The following is a 26,581-nucleotide window of genomic DNA, read 5'->3' on the forward strand; positions in this document are numbered from 1 at the left end:
AATACAGAGAATTACATTACATTATATAATGTTTAAGTAGAAAAAGAAAGAGAACTTCATTATTGTCGAAATCGATGTTAAGATAATTTGTTTATTAATCTTGTACGAATGCTTGTACGAATGCGGCTTATAAAATTAATCGAGAGATTAAAATATCTCGATTATATGATAAAACAATGCTACAAAAGACAATGATACACAATGCTTCTGTTTGCAAAAATAGGAGCATGTAAAGTTACACAACTAGCCAGCTTGATGTTCAAAGAAGACGAAATACTAAGATATATTATCTGTTTCTCACGACGCGTCAAATTGTAGTTACTTCCAAGTAAAAGATACGAAGCTATCTCACAAACCTCTGGTTGAGCCTCATCGAGGCCCACGAGTTGAAGCGCCTCCTCGAGATTAAATTCGTCGGGCAAGCCCAGAGTATCGTTACTAAGCAGACCGTCTACGCCGGCGCTTCCCAGAAGATCACCTTCGAGTAACTCTGAAGTAAAGTCATGCTCGAGCGCTAAAGTGTCGTTTAGACCCAGAGAATCATCGGTTAAGCCAGCCAAGGGATGATTGTCCAAAGCCAATGACGCTTCGTTGAGAAGCGGGCTGTCCTCGTCGACGATGCTACTTCCGCTTCCGCTTTGACTGCTGGAGCTAAGAATGAATTCGCCTGTAAAGAAGCACATAAACATTCCCTCGAGATGCTCGACGAGTCGGTCGAAACTTAACTAAATTGTTTCACGGCGTCCGACAGTCCGCGAAAAAGAGACGCGCTCCTGATAATATATTATTCATCGTGAAAAGCACGCGTGTTCCGAAGCAGCAGGTGATGAAACATAAGTGAGCGTAAACAAGTTCGCGTGCAGTTGCAAGGTTCACGCAGAGATCACCTGAGAATATTTAATTAGTCGCCTGATTGCACAGTGCGATGTTATCCAGGTTTCTTATCCGTCCTATTATGCAACTTTGTTCTGACACATCATCGGCAACTATTACTACAGGTTTCCTTGTATACATTCTATAATTTTCATAACAACGCTATAAAATTAATATTTTGAGTTTTAATGTAACTTTTTTTGCATTATTATATCATAAAAATATCATAAAAAACTAATACAATTATGCATATGTGTTTATATGTGTTTGCAATGATAAAAATCGTTTGCATATTTCTATATATTTGCAAAATTGAGAATTAGAAATCGAAGCGAAAAAAGACGTTTACGTGTTAATTAGACGTTTACGTCTGCAGATGTTATTTGCAATTGGAAAGTAATACTTGCGATTACGTAACATCACATATCAAGTAATTATATAATTAATTTATATCCCACCATTTGCGATATTATAGCGAAATAATCTGGCATTGAATAATCTAAGCGACTCTTGATTTCGAGAAAATTGTCTAACTAGTTATTTAAAAAACTATTTATTGTAGATGTATAGTTATATTAAAATCACATTTTGGTATGTCCAAAGATGCAATAAAACCGTTAATTTAAAAAGTATCTTTGCTTTTCTTCAGCACACTAACAAAGTAATTAGTAGCATCGTGATTAATCGTTTATCGCCATCTTATTACGCGCACATGAATTGTGAGAAAAAATAAATTCACAACATTTCACTGCACCGAATAAACTTATGACTCGACAGGAACAGGTCCGAAGAGTGCTGCTCGAAAACTGGGAGCTAGTAACGAAGGTAAAATTTTTCAGAGAGAGAGAGAGAGAGAGAGAGAGAGAGAGAGAGAGAGAGAGAGAGAGAGAGAGAGAGGAAAAAGCTGAACTAATTGAGAAACAAAGAGGGGTGTTGTTAAAGATCCACCTGCTAGTTTCTAGCAGCCCTTGTAACGTTCCCGCCCTACAGCCAATCGCGCAATCGCGTCGTTTCATCCCTTGCGCACGCATGAAAACATAACATCGACAAAACTATTCGAATCGTTCACAGTTTCCAAAACGTGCAACGTTTGGATAACCAACACATGCTTTCATATGTCTTGAACAGACAGATAACATTTTTATATCTGAACAATAAAAGCTTCGCAGTGAAAAATTGTTCGAACCTTTTTTGAGAACGTTAGAATATTGAATATAGAATATTTTTTATAATTGTAAAATAATATTATGTTGTAAATAATTAGATATATGTACGTGAAGAGAAAAAATGTTTCAATAAAAATTATTAAATATTAAATTAACTAAAGTATACACTCACAAATACTAAAATATGTAAATATTAACATGTTACACTTATATTTAATACAAATAAAATATCGTGAATGGAATTAATAATTTAATTTGCATAATACATAAATATATAATATAAATAATATAAAAGTTACAAAATATAAAATTGTAACCAATGTTTTGCTTATTATATTCCATCGAAACTTTATAGACTCTATAGAATAGAAGTTTCTGTTTTCACATTTGTGGTTATCACTTGGCAAAATATTCCAAATTTTACGCGTGACTAATCGGTTGCCCAAAGAACATTAGTAAAAGGGCTCCTAGAATTTCTACCTGGCTTTTGACGAAATATCGATAATATCGAACTGAGCTCAAGCGAACTACTTCCACGCGTGAAACATTTCCATTGAACACAAAAGCGCACTCCTTTCTCCTCGTGGCCGAGGCGATGTTATTAGAGATAATAATCTCATAAAATAATAATTCCTCTTTCGGGGGCTGCCTGGAACTCGGGCAGGTCCCTGCTTGACGAAACGGCAGACAGGTTGACCGTGAAAGAGGAGGATTTCGTCCTGGCGGTTCCTACCGGAGTGAGTGCCGGTGCCTCCCAGTAAAGAGAGAGATCGCACCTTTTGGATGCCTATTACATTAACGAGTGGTGGCGGCCATTGTCTGGCCCAAATGCGAGGCCGACCGCGCGATAATGGCCGTCTATAATTTGAGGGAAGTCAGAACAGCCCCTTCCCGTTCGACGTAAAGCCTATTTAAAGCCCGGTGGAATTATGAGGTGAAATTACTTTCAGCCACATACACGTCGAAGTGTGCGCCACGCGTAATTGGTACAAGCATAATTTTTAACCGGTGCAGCGTAAGTTTTTGTGTCTTTTATTATCGTGCTCTCTTTGATTCTTTTTGCTCTATAACAGGTGCTTACGAAATGTAATTTCTGTTATGCCCTTATTCCCACAACAGAAATTTACCGTACATATGTGTACATATGAATATTGAAAATATTACAAATGTGATTTCTCTTCATTTCCCGATCAAAACGCATAGCATTTCTAAAATAAAGATGCAACAGCAATGTTACAAATAAGAGTTACAACATTTCCGATTATTTAAAACTAAGATAAATAAATGGAAATAATTATAAATAATGGAAAATTATTTTTTCCATGTAAAATAAGCATGAAAATTTTTATGATAAAAAAAGATTTTAGATATTTTTTTCATGTTTTGTTATTTATTGTTTTAAAGTATGAATTCATCTCATATCACGTAAAATATTTTTTTGTAGAAAGATAAACCAATTTTATTTATTAATTATAATTTAACATACAGAATACGATATATTAATTTTTTGAAACTGTGCTACAACACGAGAAGTGTTCAAAGTTGGTCTCTGATTTTCTTAAGCTCGTTGCAATTACTAACGATTATCGTTTCAAGGAGTAAATAAGAGAGTCCTCGATTTTCCTCGATGCTCAAGACTCTACCGTCGGAATGAATTTTCCTTCGATCAAACCCGTCGCATGGAATTCGCTCTATCATGCTGCATCTAATGGCGTGGCCCTTCGGCTTTTTCAATTCTACGGCTTCTTTGAAGCCCGCGTTCGGCTTTTTCCACGGCCACGGGAACGTCGACAGATCATTTCTCATATTTCGCGCGCACGCTTAACGACCATTTTCTTCGCCCCTCTCCTCCTTTTTCTCTCCCTTCAACCCGACGGTCCGCCGCGTTGGATAATAATTCTTGCATTACTCGACAGAATTTTCGGTGCCGATCCTGCCGAAGGACCAGGAGAGCGCGCTCTTATATATAATAAGAATTCTTCCCGATTTAGACACAGACGGCATATCCGACGGGATACCGGAAGAGAATTCTCGAGGCAAAATGCGCCGGCACGATTGTCCTATTTCGGAAGGACGTCGATATATATATATATATGTGTGTGTGCCACGATAATCTCTTTCCTATCCTTTTTGACAAAGGGTGACGATCCCTAGTTCTAAACGAGTAGGATACCAGTTCACGACGCTAACTCCGGAACGGAGCTTGACGTCTCATTTGGTGCCGAAGGAACACGCGAATCGTCGAGCGTCACCTGCCGTGAACGATAAATCGTAATTGCAATCATCAATTCTGTCGCTGATCGATGTCGAACTGTCGGCTATTTGTGCCTTGTTTCGTCGGACGGGTGTGCGAACCGGTCGGTCGATTGGATAGACGCGTCCTCGATGTGTCTTATCATATCTCTTTAAAAGCTTCTCGGTCGATCTTTTTACTCGAACGTGGAAGTTCATTAAAAATTTAATGTGATTAAATTCGAACGGGAAGATAATTAATAGCTTTAACGTTTAATTTTAGAGAATGTGTGAGGAAAATTGCTAATGTATCGTGCAGCAATAATGTTAATACTATTATAAATACGCGTCTAATAAATAATATACATGTTTATGTTAATTTAGTAACAACAATTCGTTGTACTCGAAGCAATAAATTACTCAGCAATCATGACCGTTCATTGGCCGTCGCATAAATTCGCGTAAGGCTTTCCACTATAATAAATCAATTGCATTCATAAAAATTCTTCAGATTTTAATCCCGTTTGTAATAATTACCCTAAATCAGTCATATTTGTAATATTTTTTAAAAAATAAATAATTATTTATAATCATCAAAATTTATAATACCAGATCAGAAAATATTAATTCTTCACTAATGCTCGAGGTGCAAAAGTGTTTGAAAAATATCCGTGAGTAAATTATTCGTGATTTAAAAGAATTAATCGATAATGAGATTCGACACGTGCAAACTAGACCGTCTCGTGAGCATTGTTAATGAAGCGTCGCATGTCTGTTGTCAAATCGCGGCGATTAAGACAAATTGCCGTTAAAGCTGCCTACACGTGCCTGCGTTACGCAATACTTCGAGTCGCAATACGACACAACACACTCGCTGGACGCTTTTCTAACGCATACCTTTGTCCACTTGATCCTAATCGAACGGTCCTAAAGGAACGGTCAGAGGACCCGGAAAGTAATCCAAAACTCGATTCACACCAGTAATCACAATGATCGTAATGATAGTACTTCAGTCACTAAGCCATTCATTGCGAACAATTTCCAAGATACGCTTTTACACTAGACACATCGTTCCATCTACAAATCTCTAGTTCAAATAACAGTCTTCTTTCCTAAGAATAGCATTCTTCAGTTGAAACATCCATCTCTCACATCAGGGTACTCCGAACGGAATCTCTCGGCGAACAAATTGTCTACATCCAAAATTCCCAAAGGGAGTTTGCGCGGATTAATCCTCAGCGCATTTTTCAGCGCTTTTGGATTTTACATTTGCGCTTTGTATCATGCCAATGACCTTAGATGGTCATCATCCTCGTCGTCGTTGGCGGCGGAGATTAAGGACTTCCGACAGAACTTTTGATGGGGAGAAATTGCGAAAACTCGACACGCGGACTGGACTGGATCAGGGTAGACTGAACCAGTCTAGACTGGACTGGGGTCTGGACCAGGAGATTTCCTTTATTACCCCGTGACGCGGATCGTCTCTGCGTTATACGATTCGATCTTGAGGAGAGTCATAATACCCGGGTCCCGCCGACAGACGAGTTCGAAGCGAACGCAGCATGGAGTCGACTGATAGACTATCGCGTAGCCAGGCATTGCCTAACCACGGGCTGGCCGAGTATTGTGCCAAGCCACGGGCTCTCCGTTAAAAAACGGACCAATCACGACGGGGTTGGCTGTTACTCCAATATGGCTGCCAGACAATACGCGGCTCGGAGGCGAGGTGGGAAGAGAGGGAAGGTCTCTCTACCCGTAATGCCATTCTCCGGCTCCCCACTGCGAACCGGGAACGTATACCCGAGCTTGATCCGCTCCTCGTTGCCGTGCCACGGGTTTAGTCAGGGGTGCATCTTGCCCTGGCATAGCCCCGAGTCATCCCCCGGCTTAGCAACCCTCCCTCTCACTCTAAATATCACGCCAATTGTTCCAATATCGGTCGCAATGAGAATCGATCTGGCAAGGTACGATTTTTTATTTTTTAAAAGAAAAATTAACACAAGGGTTGAAATCCAATAATCCACATTATGTAAAAATTTTATCACTATCAAAATCCATAATTGTGAAGAAAAGATTTATTCATATCGACATGCATATGAAAAAAAAAAACTGTAAACAAAAAAAGGTTGTGCTTTTAAAATGATTTAAAAATTAAACAATTTCAATAACACTTTGTCTTTTAATTAAGTAAAAGGAAAAATTTTATTTTACTGTACGTCTAACTTTAAAATTAAGTATAAAAATATACAGCGGGCATATTAAATTATTGCATAAAAAGATTAATTTTGTATCTATCGTAAATTGGATTTTACAATTATTAAACATTTTGTATATAAAAATAAATTTCAAAGTATATATTTTCACCACGTATGTTTCAACATATGGTACACATAGTACAGATAAAATGGAAATTAAGAGGACAATCTATAATAATAAAAGTAGATCTATTGCTGCTATGATTTAGTATTAACATTGTTTTTGTACGTTCATATAAACATGCCTATTTAGTCCTTGGAGTGACTAGCCACTCTAAGAGCCAGTCACTAGGTTAAAACCGTCGGATGATAAAGCTTGTAAACCACCGCTGTTTAAGATGCTATCTAAATCCTGTCAAATGCCCGCTCCATTGATACCCCTTATTCTTATGTCGTCACTTTCATTCGAACATAGTTCGAGATCTACTGGCATGTATTGGTATAATTTCATAATTGCCACCGATATGGTTAGCATACTTGTGCACAATGCGACTACTTGATAGTGGCTACAGATCTCCAATGAATACATAAACTTCATGATTATGACAATCTTTGATCATCAATGTTAGTTAAATAATTTTTTTATGAATCCTCAAGTAAACAAAATTTTATAAATTAAATGAAACGTGACTTGTCTCTCTTTCTTTTCTCTCCCTTAAAAAATCCCCATCTCTTAAAAAATACATCTTTTAATAATAATATTATACCAGAGAGTATTATAATATAATAATAATTTCATCAAATTACGTATCAGATTATAACAGATTATCGTATTATTATAATTACGTTCAAAAGTTGAAGTTATTTCAAACTGAGAAAATGTGATAATAATAATTAAGACAATGCCAAACGCCAACGTTGCTGCAATTTTAATTACGAGTTTGCTCGTTATCAATTATTATTTCCTACAATCAGAAAAATCCAAAAAAATTTCGCGTCGTCTCCTAGGGACAATTTTCGCGAATTGAGACGGACTATTCATGAGAATGACGCTATTTGAATGACGATATTTCAATTTACCATGCCAACGTCACTTCATCGTGAACGTGTCGAAGAATATCGGCACCTAATGGCAAACGTAGCGCCATAGCGCTGATTTATTAACCAATAAGTGCAAATCACTGTATCTGCCAGTGCTCCGCCACGGACGAACTATAGGACTATCGACAAAACTGTAACGTAACAATACGCAGTCGATCCTGTGGAACTGTCCTGAAGAACGCAGCCTGGGACACCTTATGCAGCCGATAAATAATAGTAGCTGCATGAAGTTGTGCTTTCCAATATTCCGCCAATATTCCAGGCTCGTTCCGGAACGTCGGCTGACACCGACACGGCTCTTTTTGACTTTTTCTCTTCGTTTCCTCAAACGTACGCGTCAAACGCGTAATGCGAGTTTATTATTCAACAGCGCTCTCAATAGCAACATGCCGTCGGAAAATGGCCTGAACCCGTTTATTGTTCCTTTAGCATACATCTGACTCGGCGATTACCCCGTAACACTTAATATTGCAACAACGTGCAAGATAAATTCTTCATCATTCTTACCATCGGAAATTAAAATTACGCCCAATCACTTTTAAGTATTATTTCTGAGTAGTGATTAATATGATAATCGTTGACCGTGAAATATATAGATTATCAATAATTTTTGAGAAGCATGACTCTTAACTACTTTGGTAACACACAAAATTTCTTTTTCCTTAAAATTGTCCAGAAAATAAATTCTATTTTAATGAAGAAAATACCTGACACCTGAATTTGAAGTGTTTTCACGGTTGCGTTCAGCTTTTGGACACCGATAGCCATCTTGACCAACAATAAAGCATAAATTGTACCGGCAATTGTAAAACGAACTCGAGCGTCGAAATTCACGGTAAGGTAACGTAATTAAGGGAATAATAGCGGCTGAAAAACGTTGGTCATCGCTCAGACAACGAACATGCCGCGTAATCGAATACGCTTACAAAAACGATGTCACACCTCTCTTTTCGAGCAAACAGTTTGCAGATCCGTGAATACGTCATGATACGGTTCGGTAATCGCGGAAGTAAACACGAAGATCTATGTCAAACAGTGCAATAGATATGGTTGAAATTAATAAATTTGCATTTCTAAAATAAAAATGCACATATGATATATTTAATTTGTATATTATCGTAAATACTGAATTCCTCTGATCCAAGATTAAAAAAGCGACAATGAGTATCGTCTATAATTATATCTAATAGTAAATCTCTTGCCATTGTATTTTATTCAATGACAAAAAGATGAATGACACAATGACGCTTCGAATTAAATTAAGAATAACAGACTTAAGACTCGGAGAGTAAGATGTGAAGCGAGCGATCCGACATCCGAATTTTCCCGTTTCGCTAGACGGAAAGAGCAAGGTAATCAAAACGGCACGGTACGCATGGAAGGATTCTGAAAACCAGGTCAGAAACCTTGCTAACACCTCATACGTACAAGTCATTCTCGATCTGGTGGTGCCCGTCAATGAGCATTGTTGCCACCTCATAGTATGACGTTCTCTCTTCGTGTCTAGCTTGCACTTTTCGATGGCCACGCGCGTCCACCACGAGAGCCACGCGGTAGTCGAGTCATGCTTAGAAGGTGCATTTTTCTCATTTTGACTTCCGAAAACTTCGTCTCCCGTTATCTATCTCCTTCCGGCTTAGCCCGTCATACCGAAGGCGTTCGCCAAACTGGCCAGACGCGAAGCGACGGTGCTCCCTTCAGGTATGTTCTTATCATCTAAATTGTGCTGAACAAACTGCGGTAGCTTGCGAATATTTTATCATACCGTGCTTGTTGCCTGTCCAATAAAATCCAAGTTTTATTGGGCACTTTGCAAAAGCGAGCAAAGTCGAGTATCAACCAGAGAGAAACGTGCTTGGAGAGACAGATGTTATCATGATTTTATGTCCAGAAGAATGCGCACTGTGCTGGAAGGTTGGCGGTGTACACAAATCGGTTTCATTTTAGATAAAACTCGAATTGCAAACAAAGTTTTGTGACAATTTATCTTTAACTAATATATTTAGATAAGAAACATCTCGATAATCTAAATTTACACATCCATTAATTTATTAAAAATATTGTTACATACAGATTTCTAATAGCAATATTTAATATTTTATATATTTATGTATGTAAATGCATAATAATAGAATAACTTTGGTTACTGGAATACTTGATTCTTAGTTTAACTCGAAAATGCTGATTTATAACACGTCTCGGTTTGGCTTCCAAAGTTCCTTGTTGCAAGTTGTGGTGATGCACAAATTCTTCCGCGGGACATAGTAACCCACATGACAAAACAGATTTTAAATCGGTCAATCTCTAACTATTATCATCCTTTCCATACGTGAAAGAACTTTCGTCTCCTCTGGAGATAAGTGGAGAAATTTATCAAAACACATAAATAATGGTTTCCATGAAAAATTTTTCCAATTAATATGCCATGCATGTTCAGCGTGTACTTATTTTAATCGATTTATGAAAAATATTGTCTAATGTTATTGTCTAAATTTCGAATATTTAATACGCATTGAACATTTTTTAATAGATTACGTTTTTTTTTTTGATTTTACATTATATCTCTATAAATTTCTAATTATATCTATTTCAAGAGGTAATAGCGTCAGCAATATGTTGCAAACTTCTATCTTTAGAATAAATACTTTCTTTATTGAATTTCTCAATAATAATAACTAATTGTAATGAATCTTGTGATTAAGATTGCGAATAAAAAGATTCCTTTTAAATATGTACCATTGTACACGCACCATTATTGCTTCCATTATATACAGCCTACTCCGATACCTGATTGATACAAAATAACCGTTCCTTTTATTGCTTGCGAGAGATTCTCAGGAAAGTCCATCGACAAAAAATATCCTGATGCATTAATGACAGGTTGGAGGTAGAACGGAGAGGGTGTCTAGAAAGGGCTAATGGTACTTGAGGTGACAGGCTGACCTTAACCCATGCGGTCTGATACATATCTATCCTAAACTAACACGATTCTAACAGAAGAGCCTAGCCTTACTGCACTAGCAATGTGGTCTTTTGTTTATTTAATGTTTGGCTTTGCGTTTTTTTCCTATACTCGAGTTCCTGTTTTGGACAGCTTAGTCAAGAATACTTAATACCTTAATATGATTCATCCGGCAATAACAGAAACGTTGAAATTGTACGAAATATGCATTTATTAAAAAAAAAAAAAAAAAAAATATGCACGGTTCTTAATAAAAGCTGACGTCTTCACTTGTAATTATTTATAATATTATTAATAATAATAAATATTCAGAAAATATATCGTTATAAAATATGGAAAAACGTTTTCGTCTAGAAAAGTACGGATATATTGTGTTATTATTCGGTAGCAAAAGTCGAAAGTCGAATTTGGTGAGGTTTCGACCAGCCACGAGGCACACCGATCGCTTATAGAACTAGCATGATTTGCAAAACATTTCACAAAATCGTAGAGATCTCAACCAGGTAACGACTTCTACAGATTGTAGACAAGCTCTATTGTACGGCGGCGAGAACTTCGAAAAGGACGGGAGGAAAGAGAGGGACATGCCACGAACTTAATTTTTCATCGTTACTGGCGACTGTCGTCATCTCCGACGCTCTGTGCAGCTTGACTCTAATACGAGTTTTATGTTAATGTTTTAATCCGCCGATAGGATTGAAACGTTTGAGATATACGAAGGACGTGGCGAAGGAGCAGTCGCTCGTGCTCGTCGAGAAGGAATCCGGCCCTTTTGTTGAGCATGTCGACGCGGCTTTAAAATGAACGCTTTATAGCGAGCTTCCCCCCCCCCTCCCCTCCTCCCCAATTCCTTCCCATCTCTCACTCTCTTTCTCTCTCTCTCTCTCTCTGTATTCCATTTTATTAATATGAGATTAACGAAGGGATTAATTAAAGTGCTTGAAGGATTGAAGTCGGCTCACCAATCCGGGCAGATATAATTACGCCGAACGTTGTGATTGGTATTGAAACTCTTTGCGAATACTGTGAAATATAATACATTATTATATTTATCAATGTCAGACTTCATTGTAGATAATGTCCGTATGTTCTGGCCTGGCGAGATGTTCGCGAGATAATTTCGAGCATTATCGTTGCGCATGACGAACGGCCGATTTTCACCGAAGATGGAATTCATAATTTAATTAATTTCTCGCGCGAATCTGTGTACTTAATACGTACGCACGAAAGTACAATATGTTACACGTCGCAAAAGTCGAACGTTTTCTCTCACCTACAGCTATTACGAATTATATACGCGCGTATAGACGCGCTTGATCGTAGATGAAAATTCTTTCTAAGAGAAAATCCTCTGAAGCGTAAGTAATTTAATATTTAAATTCTTATTAGCCGTTTAAATAAATTTTACCGCACAGTAGTAGCAAGACGTACGTAAACTTAATTAGATATATCTGAATCATTATCAGAAGCTGCATACGTACGAGGTTGGTGCTTTCGCAAAACTTGTATTTCTGATCGAAATTTTTGCATTAGATATTGTATCGGCGCGATTATATTTTTGCGCTACGTATTGTGCCGGCACGAAGCTAGACATGACGTCGCGGCTATTGTTGCCGCCTATTTTCATCCCGAGGCTTCCTGGAAGTGCCCTCCTGGATTCGTCCTGAATCCGTGGCGTGCAACGAGCCGCGATATGAGTAATGGTGCGTGCTCGTGTTATAGGGGTGGATGTGGCAAGTCATGGCTCCGAGTATCCCTGTAACCCCCATACATGCCTCGCCAGCTGCCCTCACAGACACATCCCCCATGGGGGCCGCCGTTGGCTGGCATAGCCGGACTAACATGGCGGAACACGCACAGCTCCAAATATTGATTCCCTCTCGGGACATGGCAAGGAATCGAATCGCGTTCACTAAAAATTGTCCGATGAACAGCGGATTCCCGCAAAGTAGGGCATCCATCGCTTACCTCGAGAAATTCGTTGCTATAAAATCCTTTGATCCTTTGCGCATTCGTTCGTCCATCACAATCGTCGAAACGCGTAATTTTTCTTGGGAGATTAAGCAAGGCGCGAAGAAGAGGGAATCATAGTTTGAAGCTTTTTTTGCAGTTATCCGAAATGAGGGATGACGAAGAGTTTTCGAGAATCGCATAGCACCCGATCCGGAATGGAGTGCGGTCCGAAGTGGGGTTCCTGCGTCTAATTCCAAATCCACTTCGGGAGGAATTGGTCACGGCTATTGCCACGCGTGGAGATAATCGGATATTATTTCCCCCCCCCCCCCCCCGGAGGGGGGAATCCTTGACGAATCGAAACGGAAATTAACACAACGCGGTCTATCGGCTACATTTATCCTTGCTACCGCGATTGCATTTTCTCATCTTTTCTATCTTTTTCATATCGTTCTCCTGTATTTGTTCGATACAAGGCTATATGCCGTTATTAATCCACTCATCGCCGTAAGAGCATCGTGATCATAATCGCGATTATGATTGTGGAGTTCAGAAATAAAACAAATCGACCAATCTGACACACATCACGTTCCATGTATATCAAAGTAGATCGTATCGGTAACTTTCAAAGTTTTTCACGTTCTTTAAAGAAACAAAGAATATATATATATTTTTGTAGAAATGTAAATATAATTCGCCTCTAATAAATTTAAAAAATGTATATAATGTATATAAAATAATAGTACCTTTATTATATATAAAACTCTAAAAAAAGATTCCCGAGTAACTCGCGCGGCACTATCTTTAATGAGTCCGCCCATATAGAACAGCCAAAACTCAATTTTGCCTGTAGGGAGAATTGATCCGATTCGATTTTACCTCTGAACTTCATAAACTTCAATATAATGTAATGAAATTGGATAAGATCTCTCTTATCTTACACGTGTCTCTCTCTCTAACGGCTTCTGTCTAATTAGCATCTGGATATTGGAATTGGAAACGGACAGAAAATTAGTCGATCGCGTTTGGGCGGCTGCGCACACGCATGGCGGATGCGGCCATGCTTTCTATCCCTCTTCCCCCTCGTGATTTCAGCCTCGCACTATGCACCGCCCGCGCACGTGGCAGATGTTCAGTTTTATGCGCTCACGCATGCGTTCCCATTGAGTGGTCCCCACCAATCCCAATTTCGTTATCCATCTATACCATAAAGGTCTCGTCCTGTATCGACATACAGCTCGTTCCCTCGATTCATCGAAATATCGAGGAAATTGCGTTGCCTTCTATAGATAGATGCTTCTTCGTACAGAGAGGCTGCTTTGTTAAAGCGCGACACGAACTTCGTATTCAATTCTGCTTTAAGATGCAAGTTTACGTTGCCAATGATCACATCACATTCAAAAATAAGCACAAACGTATCAATTTCCATTTAACAGTATATACCTTCTGATTATTGCTAAACAGACTAAAAAATCTTTAATTTGGAAAGTATCGAAAATAGTATGTAATTAAAATATTTCGTTAAACATACCAATAAAGCTCTTTCATGTATATTTTTTAATCACTGAATCGAACGATGAGTTCTTGGTTAATTAATTTTAGCTTAAAGTGCAATATGAAATCAAAATAATAAACATATCGGAACAAATTATTTTTGAATTAATACATTGTGTACTGCGATATTAATTATCCTAATTGTTTATTTATGTATTATCAGCAAATAAATTTCAATAATAAAATCATAATTCTTCACGATCACCATAATAATAAAATAATTACGAATTAATTAAAAAAAAATATATAAAAAAATTTCGTAAACTTATTTTTTTATTTTTGTAAGCTTTTTTCGACATTAACTTTTTATGAATGATATTGTTCCTTTTGATGAATGCATTACTCTTTGCATTACTCAATACTTAGTGAATGCATCTGATCAGCAAAGTGTTTCGATTTTACACACAGTTTCCGCGCGATAATCTCGTATAGTTTATTCTCTTTCAGTCGTATATAACCGTAGTCAATGCAGATAATGTCGCAGGCATATCTAAGAAGGCGGAGTTGTCGAGGCTGAACGCCCATTACACGACTTGAATCTCACGAGGCGTAACGAAAACCGATCTCTCAGCGCAACTCGATCTCGATAAAGGTTATTCAGTATCGAAGGTGCTAATAGCCGGCTACACGATTATTCGAACCTTTCCGTTCGCATAGACGTATCGTAATAATAAATATAAAAGTATCACGAGCGGACCGATCCGGTTACGCTTATTTCAGCCGCGGCACCGATCGCGAACATTGCTATTAAGATTCATATATATATATATATATATATATATATACCTGCGATAATAATTTCGACGTTCGAAAATGCGTTTCACTTTGACCAAACCGCACGTGGTGCGGGGCCATTTTCGATAATTATGCAACGACTAGTCGAGTGATCGGATAAAATACGCTTCGCGGCCTCAAATACATTTAATCGAGACCCGTTCACGAGACGTTTAACAAAGCCGACCGTTCCTAACACGCTCGCGCTCGAGACAATGCGATGATAATTTATTCCGTGGATGTAAATTTTTTTACATGCGAGCGCCGTACAATCCATCATGCTTCGTCAAATTGGTACAAGCACCTTGCGATACAGTGGTAACATATACGCTGCCCCTTTTCATCTATTCCTCCTGGTTTCTTTTCATTTCGAACTATCAGCCTTCCGTGCGCGGATATCGCGATTGGCACGAAATTCATTTTGTGAATATATAATGATTTTTCCATGTAAATATCAATACAGTTTGCGTCATAAGTGTCGCATCATTTTCAAAGGTTGATTTTATGATATATATATATATATATTCAAAATGATTGATTTCTTCATAGAAATGAAGATCAATACTCTCCGCTATCTTTTGTAACAATTTTTGTAGTTAATATTTTTAGCTTTAGATATCAATCTGAATTCATATTGAAACAAAAATTGCTTACTGTTGATTGAAAAATAATTTTCTTATTTATAAGTTTTGTTATAAAAAAATTAAGCCATAAAGTGGGTAAAAAATTATAGAATATTGTAGAAATTATAAAAAATTGTGTCAAAAGAGAAATAATGCATTAATTATTTTTACGTATTTTTTTGTATATATTACAACTTAATAAATTAAAATGTAATAATGTATCATAACTACTGTACAAATTATTGACAAATAATTTTGCCACATTAATATATGAGCTTTAGAATGCATCGCGATTAGTGTCGACTATTTAAATAAGTTTATAATTAATTTCTAGTCATCAATCCGATTGCCATTTCTATTTCAGTGCACGCATCAAACAGCACTCTTGCTTTATGTTACATCGAACCATCATTTTCTCCCATCAAGCCCTACGGAATAAGGATGATGGAAGAATTTCTTATGTATTAGTCTAGTAACTCATTAATCATACACGCCATGCGCCGAATATCTCGATTGATCGACGACGAGATAACCGCGTAATGAGCTCTGCTGCTCTTCTTGGTCCATTCTCTGTTCAAAAAGTTATTATCGCACTGTCGGATTAATTCATTTCGTCGTCATAAACGGAGAGAATACTTCAAATCATAACTCTCTTGTGCTAGCAAAAAAATTTTCAAAATTATTTTTAACGCAGACAAATTGCAAATCATACAACTAAAAAAATAAAACTAAAAAAATAATTACAATATGTAAACAATTCCTCAATCTATAAATACAAATTAAATTAAAATATTAATAAAAATGTAATAAAGAAATAATAAAAATAATTTCGAATACTTCACCACAAAGATATTTAAAATCGGACATTTTTCAAATTCTATATAAAAGCAACATAATGTTTTTCCTCATCTCTCAAACGTTTCCAAAATTCAATTCTATCTTAGAACAATTCTCAAGGTAGTCACGTACGAGCGAGACAATGTATGAATTTCTAAGGAGAATTTAACAAGAGGACCCTTCGTCAACCGTTGATAGCACGCTCGACGCAGAGTGTCCCGTAGCTAGGCGTATATTCTGTCGGGCAAAGTAATTAAATGCAGAGAGAGAGAGAGAGAGAGAGAGAGAGAGAGAGAGAGAGAGAGAGAGAGAGAGAGAAAGACAGGAGAGGGGAACCGAATCCGACAGAAGGGCTGGACAGGCTGGTGGGGTTGGAAAGGCGAGGTAGGGAGGTAGGTAGCGAGGGCGTTCCTGAAGCCACTCCCCAGCCTCGAGTCCTCCGGAACCTGCCTGCTTGGAAACCCGTAGTTATATACCTGAACAAAGTGCACCTTGGCATGCAGGTAGACGCCGCGGCGGTTGCATGCGCGCTCGTTACAGTCTCCATCCATTACTCTCGCTCCCGACACTCGCGCGAGTGTCCTCGACATTCTCCCACATACGGTTCGTGTCGCATAACATTTCTCGCCACTAGCGTACTTACTTCCCTTTTTTATTATGCGACAGAAAGCGCGTAGGAATGCCAAAGAAACAATTAAAAACGAGAGAAAAAAAAAAAAGGAAGCGAAATGCAGCCTCTATTAATACGCCGCTATCATTATAAATGTACGTGAAAACGTACGCTTTCCATTTATAAGATAATTTTCTTTTATCTCACATTGCGACTGGTCTCTGATCTTTCAATTGAATTCAATTATTCAATTGCACAAAACATAAATCTTGGAATCCTGGCGGTTTTAATAATAGCGAATATGAGAAACTAAAATAGTCAATTTAATTAAAATTTTACGTATTTTTTTTTTATTATCAGGTCCGTTATTAATGTTAGCATACAATTTTTACAATGTAATTAAACTCTTTTTAATCTTGATACTTAATGCGTTTAAGACCATGCACCTTCAATTATATGTTTTTTCATAATGCACGGCAACGAGGTATTTCACGGTACATGGTATATTTCCAAAGGAATGGCCAGCGAGGTGCATTCGGTCGGCGTGTTTATGCTAATTAGCTGCGCAAAGGTGCGGCCAGGTGCGGCAAACTCGGACTATAGTGAATGTTCGGATTGGCTCTTACAAATTGCCGCGTTAATTCGATACGCTTCCGACGTAAAGAGCCGCGAGCGCCAGATGTATTTAGCTGTTCTTGCCGGCACACGGATCAACGTGAAACATGCACAGCGTGTACACCGACTGACTCTTTAATTGGTATTCGAAAACGGGATTTCGATCATCCTCGATAAACGCACAACGAAATAAAAATTGTGATCGCTACGCTGACGAAATAAAAAAAAAAAAAAATAGAAAAAAAGAAAAAAAAAACGCTCGTAGAATGACTTCGATTATAAAAATAGCTCGATCAATATCCCCTTTAACCGATCGAACGTTTTCTTTTTTTACAACTGTATTACGTAAACACGAGAAGTATAACAGATAAATATCGCAAATAAACTTACCGGTTTCAAGATCTACGGTGTAAGAAAGTCCTGCCCATGGATTATCTTCTTGTGGCTCAGGTTCCTTGGCATCATCCTAGAAATAACGACAGGTCCGATCGAACGAAAGAATCTTCTTCACGGATGTATAACATTCTTTGTAACCAATACCGCAAGAAATAAAGTTATGTGTATGAGTGAAGATGTCTCGCGAGACATCGAGGAATGTTGAAACGACGCGACTCGTCGTCGAAAGTAAGCTTTATCTAGCGCGATTAATTATAATTGATCAATTAATAAACTGTAACGAGGAGCCAGTAAATTAGCTAGAAAATTAGACTGAAAGAGTAGCGCTACGATGTAATGAGTGCTGACCGTAATTAACGATGTTCTCGCGTCTAAGAGGTGTCAAGCCTGAGGTGAAGGACCCGATTCTTCTGAAAAGCGCGGCTCTCGAAGAGAGACGTGATCGGTACCAGTGCTCGATTACAAAATGTAATTCCAACAAAGATGATTACGAATCCGTGGGGCTGATGAATTTGAGATGAAGCTCACGCAACAATGGCCGAATTCAGTCGAGAGCTATTCGAGTCGGCCAAGGTCGAGCCTTATAGAGACGTCATAATCAAGCGATCGGCCGACCCTTACTGCCGACATGAAAAAGGGCCCAAGGGCGCGCGTATGCCCTGGGCCATAGGTCGCCTGTAGTGTGGCGGTACATGCGAGCTGCAGTGAAATGAGTTTAATGAAAACAGTATTGTACTCGATCATTAATCATAGCAAGTCTCTGATAGCGGCCATCCACAACCACCGGCTCTCTCTCCCCCCGCCAAAATCTGCCTCTTTCTCTCTCTCTCTCTCTCTCTCTCTCTCTCTCTCTCTCTCTCTCTATCTCCTTCTTTTGCGCTCCGCTCTTCCTCGTCGTCCTCTCTCGAATCTTTCATACCCCTCTGCCTACGCTTCGGTCACTTTTTCATTCGACGATATGATGTATCGTTGTTGAGTGGTGCGTTACGCTGAACTCTACGGAGTTATGAATACGAAATTCAATCTACCCTGGCGTTCTAAAATCGTTCGAACACGATGGGGGGCGAAGACGCGCAAACACGAACTCTTCACTATTATTAGAAATATCATAAATTTGAAAATTTTCTTTTTTCTGATTAATGTTAAAAAAATTAATAGTAAATGTTGTTAATACCATGTTTCGAAAAATGTCGTATAGATATAATATTTTCTCTTAATATTCTTATGTTCTTCGATATGTAAAATTTAAAGGACATTCTGTGCAATATTTAATAAAATTTAAGAAATCTTTGCAAGCCTGAAAAATTCCTGCATCCTAAAGATGGTCCTAAAATATTTTTTGAAGAGTCATGTACGCGTATAGCCGCCTACCTTATTTTGGGCCCACAACGTCATCTCTTTCGACTCTCGAAGGAAACGTCGGTCCCGCTCGACGACGCAACCCTCGATGCGACAATGGAGGTCCTGTCAGCGATACGGACTTGCATGGCTGGCATAGCTCTCAATTAAGGTTTACGAACTGTTACGACTGTCTGCCCCGATCAACCGCCTTACAAGGACCAGCGCGGATAGAAAGCATAATTCAAATCAGCCTTGATCGCTGCGAGTAAATATGAATTCAATATGGTATCGCGGTCGCCGGAGATATGACGCGAGTCACGCTGCCTGGAATCGTATGTAACTTGCCGTACGTTTCACATTTTGTGATTCGTCGTCTTCGGTACTTTATCTTAAATATCAAAGCATCTTAAGAAAAGAATTGAAAAATGTAATATTAATAAAAATATTTTTTTCAATAATCAAATATCTAAACAGTTTCGTAAAATATAATATCGTATTGTTTGCTGATTGATATATATGTAAAAACGTAATAAAAAAAGATTTTATAAATCATGCTATCAATAATGAGAAAATTATTTTATAAAGGAGATTAAGTCGCCAAAAGATAACTCTAGAGAAAGTTTCATATTAAAAATGCGATAATCCGAATCACACTGATATCACTGTACGAGCGCCATTTTGTTCCGAAATTCTAGCCGACGGAAACAATCGGGACAGGAGAAGGAAGCCAAACCCACTTCGGCTAGCCGGGCGCGTTTTCAATTTCCAGGACCATCAATACATCCCTCGCAATACCCCTTCCAGAGAGCTCCAATCTCTCTGGCTCGCGAAGTCCTTTCTCTCTTTATCCGCCTCTCTTTCTCTTTCACAAGAAAACGCCTCATGGATCGACATGGTTCTTTCTCTCTTTTCCCCTTTCTCTCTCACATCCTCTCTCTCTTTTTCTCTCATCCTTTTTGGCCCCATCGCTCCGATAGGTTCGTCGATGGCGCCCCTCGTACCAAGGGGGATGCTGCGTACATCTATCATTTTACCAGACCCCGCCGGCTTCACGGATACATCGCAGGAACAAATGAACGCTAGCCATTTTGATGGTTTTATGAATACGTTCGGTGAGGATGGAGGACGGGGCGAGAGGAACTGTTGTTTTCGTCGAGAGAGATCCTCCTTCTACATCGCATGGATCGACCCATCCTCTTCTCATCGTGTTTCTCCCGATGCGCTCCTGGCACCGAGACGGAGTCGCCCTAATGGAGCCCGTCGCCTAGAATTCGCTTCATTTGAATCGCGTTGATGAATTAAAAATTCACGTCAGTCACGATAGCTCGAGGAAGCGATCTCCTACGATCGGGAATAAGGTGCCTCGCAGTGATTCATCTTTCACGATACGCATTCGCGTTGAAACAATTCGCCGAAGCAAGCTTCTCTAAGCGGGAATTGATCGGGCTTTGTATCGTGTTTGTGTTGCAATCGTGCGCGTCTTCGCTCAATAATTATAAATCATCGCAAAGATTGATGAAACGGATAACAATGTACACGATGTAATGATATGCATTCGACGTATCGAAAGAACGAATGTCAATCCTCCAGACATCAAGTTGAAAATTTATATAACAGACATATAACGCTACCTTTTGAATAAATTAGTTTTTGCTTTTTTCGTTATCATTTTTCTAAACGTAATCGACGCAGCTTTTAATTATAACCGATAATATTTTTACATACCAGCCAAGTATACAGAGAGTAAACGAATATGTACGCGAGGAGAACCACCGTGACCACGTTCGCTAAACACGGGAAAATTTGTTGTCTTCGCGACGAATGCTTTCCATCCTGAATCGCTCGATCGAACTTCCTCTTTCCTACTTTCTAGATTGACGTCCCTCTAAACGCCTCCATAATTCATTCCCGTTTCGCAGCGAGACGGAGTCGCTCTAATGGAGCCTGTCGCCGCGACGTGCACCGATCATTTAAATCTTCGCTCTGGATTAAAAATTTCTGCCAGTCATGGCGGCTTGAGATAATTGTACAACAGAAACATGCAACGTGCTTTACAGCAATTCACTTGCCTAGCTTCTTCCTAGTGACATCAACGTCGTTCTCGAATAGCGCGACATGTTGACAAATATTCTATGTGGCAAGATCATTTATAAAGTGTTTTCATTGCACTGTTCACCTTAAAGCTGATGGCTGTAAGTTTATAAAGTTATGTCTTAATATACGATTTAAGTTATTCGTATTTGCATGTCTCTGTCAAGGGAAAGACCAAGAACAACACAGATCGTATTAACGTTTAAAGTTGGACTCGTCAAAATTATACCGATTTTAAAGTCAAAAGAAAATAATAGTCAAATTTTCAAAATTTATGAGAGATACGCGTCAAATTTTCTTACTATCACTCCTAACAACGCCATGCGATTTTTGAGCCATTGCCTGTCCTTAGTTAAAACAATTCTGCGGCCAGACGTTGGAACAATGCTTGTCAATAATCTGTCGCAATACAAGACAGAGAGGGAGAAGCCGAGAGACTGGACTCTTCTTTGTTCTCAGCTGTTCGCGGATCGCGTCTCGGATCGATGTGTCGGCTTTCGATCGGGATCGAGGGTCTTCCCCGTGTTATTGGGCCCTCGAAGGCGGCGGCGAGCCCTCACAAAGATAGGACTTGCTGGAACAATGCGATCTTCGCGGAGGAAGAGGCCGATGGAGACGAAGCGGCGCATAGCGACGCCGGGAAAGAAATAAAGAAAGAATGAACGTCGACTACCGAAGGTCGTGAGAAGAAGAGAGAAGCGAAGAAGCGGACGAAGAGAGGACAGAAAGGGAGACGAAGAACGTCGAGAAGTCTGATGGGCTACCCGCCCAGAACGTCGATGCAGCGTCATTGTCGGTGACCATCGTATGGATGAGATCTCGTAGGCTCGAATCTGCCGGATACTTAAACGCGCCTCGTGTCCATCCACCGAAACGCGCCGAGCGAAGAAAAATTGTTAGTACCGAAAAACTCACCTTACGAGAAGAATCGACTGGGATACGGTCAACGGAAGAGTTTGCTTTTCATCAACTTTAGATTATATTCGCAAGTGGGAAATTAAAATAAGTTAGTTTGTCATATAGGTAATCATCAAATTTAGAATTTCAAAAATTGCGTCTACATTAAAAAAGTTACTAGAAACCAAATTATATAACTATCATTTTGTATGTATATGGAAATAATATTCTCTCTCTATTCTCGATTCACTCACTTCCTCAATTACATTTAATTATTATTCTAAATACTTTTTATAATACAGTTTCGATCAACTTTCCAATAAAGCAGAAAGATTATTGTTTCTTGACAACAATGGAAGCAGATATGGCCTAATTCGTGATATTTGTTGCTAATAATAAAATTCAATCGATCTCTTACGGATAAAAAGAAAGAGCTACGGAAAAAACCGCGGCCTCTCTGTAGCTGCATGAAGGCAACCTCTTCGTGGGATACAGATATAATACCGTGAGACAAAGCTATCTCAGTCTAGATGTGCATATAACTTGAGAAAGACAAGATCGATGGTCGATACGAACAGCTTGAAATATCAGCCGAGATCATATCCGAAGATCCGCGTGGGATGGTTCCTAATCTCCCTTTGGGTCTACCAAACATGGCTGCTATGTATTTGGGGCGGCTTAACGTTTCCGATCGATTGAGATCGATCATCTACGAGCGATTACGAGGACGGAAGTCACGCGCTAAAGAAGCGGAATAAGAGAGAGAATAATAAAATTTCTCGAAATAAAAAATAAAGTTCGCAAGAAATGCGCGCTCCCTGGATGAACTTCATTGCGGGAATGCAATGATGAAGAGATGACAAGAAGATAACCACCCCGAGCGCCGAATTCCACTGCCGATTGAGCTAGTAACTTTTGTTTGATGCTTTATCGTTTATTTTACGAATCGATATAAATCTATCTACACTATTTTGCTGATGTTTGTATTCTTAGCATATCGATTGGCTAATGTTCTTATCGAGATGCCGGTGCATATTTTTTTTTTTTTAAATCAAATCACAAATTGATTCTTGATGACACTTGAGAAACAGAGAAAATAAAAAGTATGGATAATAATCCTGAAATGTTCTCCAACATATGCCCGGAAGCCAAATCTGGAAGTCTTTTTCTACTGAAGCGTGTCACAGAGAATGTCGCTTCCTATTCGCGCAATCCAATTGGTCGATGATTACCGAGAGGCAGAACGGAAAACGACATCGCGAGGTATTCTTTAGCGTACAGGTGCACGTCCGGAGCTTTCTATCTCTGATAATCGTCCGGGGGACACAGGAAGACATCAATGGGCCCGTTGGCATATGGAGAAACGAACGTTTAAATTGAGTCCGAAGAAGCAAACGCTTCCTTCTAACACGCGTGAAAGCAGAAAGCGGCGCATTCTCGAGAGACAATCGCTCGTTAGGCGCTGCGATTGGGAACTCGAAACAACTCGAAATCATGTAAGCGTATACGATTTGAAAAAAAAAAATGAACAATGTAGAATTTAAATGGCGCAAGATACTAATCAGAAAGAAAGTGAAAGCTTTCTCGTACCTTTTGATACGTGGCATTAATAGCTTCCAGGGTTTTCAGCTTCTCGAGTTCATCGTCTGCTGCTTCTTTTTCCGATGTTGACGGCTTTTTGGTGGCCGGTTCCACCAGCGTGAATCCCAAATCCACATCCTGCTTCCAGAGGACCTCGATTAAATCCATGTCCTGAAATCGAGAATACATATGACATTGCATAAAGTCAACATTGTTCGTAGAAAATAATTTAATTTTTCCCTCTTTTTAATGCAGAGGTTCAATAATTGATATAATCAAACAGTAATTTATTTCACGCTACTGTAATTCAACTAGTAGGTTTTTTAGAATAAAATATATACACCTACACTACACTACACACCACATCATATCTTTCTTTTTTCATTATCTACTTACACGTGGATAAAATGGATACATGCGGGTTTCACTTTAAATGCAAATTAAATAGACTCGAGTATACGGGTGGATCTTTCATTTTGCTTTGATACTTAATTCTTCGATACTTATCCCAAAAACAATATTGAAAGAAATTATACTTATATCATCTCTAACTGTTCGTATTTATTTGATAAGTATTAATGTTTTTATCAACCATATATGCAAGACAAACTATAACCAGGTGTACGCTTGATTAAAAAGAACAGGTGACACTTTGGAAAAATACAAAAGGTATGTATAGGACATAATCAATTAAAGACTTCTGCAAAAGGATCGCGATAGCCCATTTCAAAATCAATTTTGTTCGTTAATATGCACATTTTGTTATCTCATATAGACTCCTAATACTACAGTTTACGATTAAAGTTCTTGCACGAAGTAATCATAATATCGCTACCATCCTCCTAAAAGTCGCACGATTAATGTTCCGATGCTTCCACAACGGAGTGCCCTGCGTGCGCGGCGCTTTCGTTTATGTTTATTTTACATAAGTTAATAACATCTGGCCTCGATCGCCGTTCAGGCCCAGTCTCGATCTCCGAGATTCATTTTTGTTGCGTCTCAGATGTCCCTCGCAGGGAGTCCCATCGACGAGTGTGTACAAAAGTGCATGATTAATGATGGCCGAGTATCGATGCATCTCGAAATGGAGGAGATCGAAGAAAGGACCCGGGAGAAGGGACCAATCACATGACGGGGCACAATCCTCGGGGCAGCTGCCCCGTGGGTTTTAATCGAGCCAATTTCGCCGAGTTCGTACTCCGAGCCTCGTTAACCAATCTACGGATTTTCCTCGCCAATCTAAAACCCTCTCCGAACTCGCGGCGCTACATGAAATGATTAACATGTTCAGAGAGGTCGAGCTCTATGCAACATTTTGTGTAAGTACCGTGGGAAAATTGTTGGTCTTAAAAATATAATATTTTTAGCAGTGGTGCAGAAGACATTAGAATATTTCTCTTTTTTTTTTTGAAGAAAAAATATTAAAATCTTTTTTTATAATACAAAGTAATTTTTTGTATAAAACAAATCTCTCGTAGTACATAATTAAAATATATCAACAATATAATATTAATTTTTAAATTTCCTTTTTTTTTCTATTCCTACTGCTGTTGCAGTTATTTAAGAGCATTATATCGATGTATACATCGACAACAAAGTTAAATCTCGAGGATAAAAGAGAACAATTACGCCTAACGAAATTTGAATTGCAATTTAGTGTATACAGGAATTGCACCTTTATCGAAAATGTATGCCTGCATTGCCTTTCGCGCTCCTTGCTTACTCATCGTCCACTGTTTCCCCATTTACCGATAAACCAGCGCCGAAGCGTAACGCTTGCTCGAGCCGCCATGTTTACGGATTAAGTGACTAGCGGGACATACGCGAGTTCTGCATCTTCGGGTTGAACGGCAAATTTTTTTCCGCGGTACTTCCGCGTCAATTATTGTTCGCGAACGCGTGTTTAGGGCTCGGGCATTCCTATTGTATTCATCACTCGTTACAAGGTACTTCATGGGCGTTTTCACATGGTACCACGCCGCGCGGATACGCCGATACTTGAAACTGTAGCAATAGTTTTCGCTTCGTCAGCGACATGCACGTGGGCTAAAACGGCTTGATTCTTGTCGAAGCATCGGCGAGACAGGAAACTGCGCTGTATTCATACGACCGACGAGCATGTAAGTGTGACGTGTATGTCCACGAGGAAGAAACCGCGACTCTCGTAACGCGACTCTTGTCAAAAACGTTAAGAGAAGGGACGTGGAACGAGGCTCTTCGCGTAATAATGCCTGAATAGACAATTGAATCAGGAAGCGATTAGATTTGATTCCATCGCGCTGGACAAGCGTAGCAACTCGATCGCGGCCTGTTTAGTGCTTCGGGATAGTCCCTTCGTTATTCAGAATCGTTTTTCCTATTTCCTTTTACCCTCTCTCGACAGAGAGAGATATATAATAAAGGATATCTCGAGAGGTTAAGGTATGTACGAGAAGAACGTTTTGAGAGATCATTAAAAATATAGCATATTATTTGTTCTGTTATGGAAGAGTCATTCAATTTATTGCAAAATTATTATGTACCAACAGCTTATAGTGCACGAAAGTTATAGAGATCAACTTTAAAATAATTTAAGATTTCAAGGAATACGACTAATATTTTTAAACCTCTAATATATCTAACTTTCAAGATCTCACCTTGGCCTTACGTATCCGTGCTGAATCTCGTTATGGATTAAATATATACTGCAAATGTAATATATAAACGCTTATGTATACAGTGTTATGTACATAAAACAACCGTTACCGTGATTTTCTTGATCGTGAAATATCCTCCTCCAT

At 38.8% G+C, this 26,581-nt stretch overlaps 1 protein-coding gene across 4 annotated transcripts in view; it reads right to left on the bottom strand.

Annotated features, from left to right (window-relative positions):
* cnc (NFE2 like bZIP transcription factor cap-n-collar) overlaps window positions 1-26,581 on the bottom strand; it is a 99,856-nt gene that overhangs the window by 42,276 nt on the left and 30,999 nt on the right. For 3 of the 4 annotated variants that reach the window (XM_011647343.3, XM_011647345.3, XM_011647347.3), the window contains exons 2-4: window positions 23,811-23,972; window positions 17,886-17,961; window positions 357-667 (exon numbers count right to left, since the gene is read on the bottom strand). In XM_011647343.3, the coding sequence (XP_011645645.2) occupies window positions 357-667; window positions 17,886-17,961; window positions 23,811-23,972 (549 nt within the window). Of the gene's footprint in view, window positions 1-356; window positions 668-17,885; window positions 17,962-23,810; window positions 23,973-26,546; window positions 26,568-26,581 lie in introns of those variants that run through there. The other variant, XM_011647348.3, reaches the window with a different exon arrangement.

The sequence above is a fragment of the Pogonomyrmex barbatus genome, unplaced genomic scaffold, assembly GCF_055798465.1.
Source record: "Pogonomyrmex barbatus isolate J1 unplaced genomic scaffold, ASM5579846v1 scaffold1, whole genome shotgun sequence".
In the NCBI taxonomy this organism is placed as follows: domain Eukaryota; kingdom Metazoa; phylum Arthropoda; class Insecta; order Hymenoptera; family Formicidae; genus Pogonomyrmex; species Pogonomyrmex barbatus.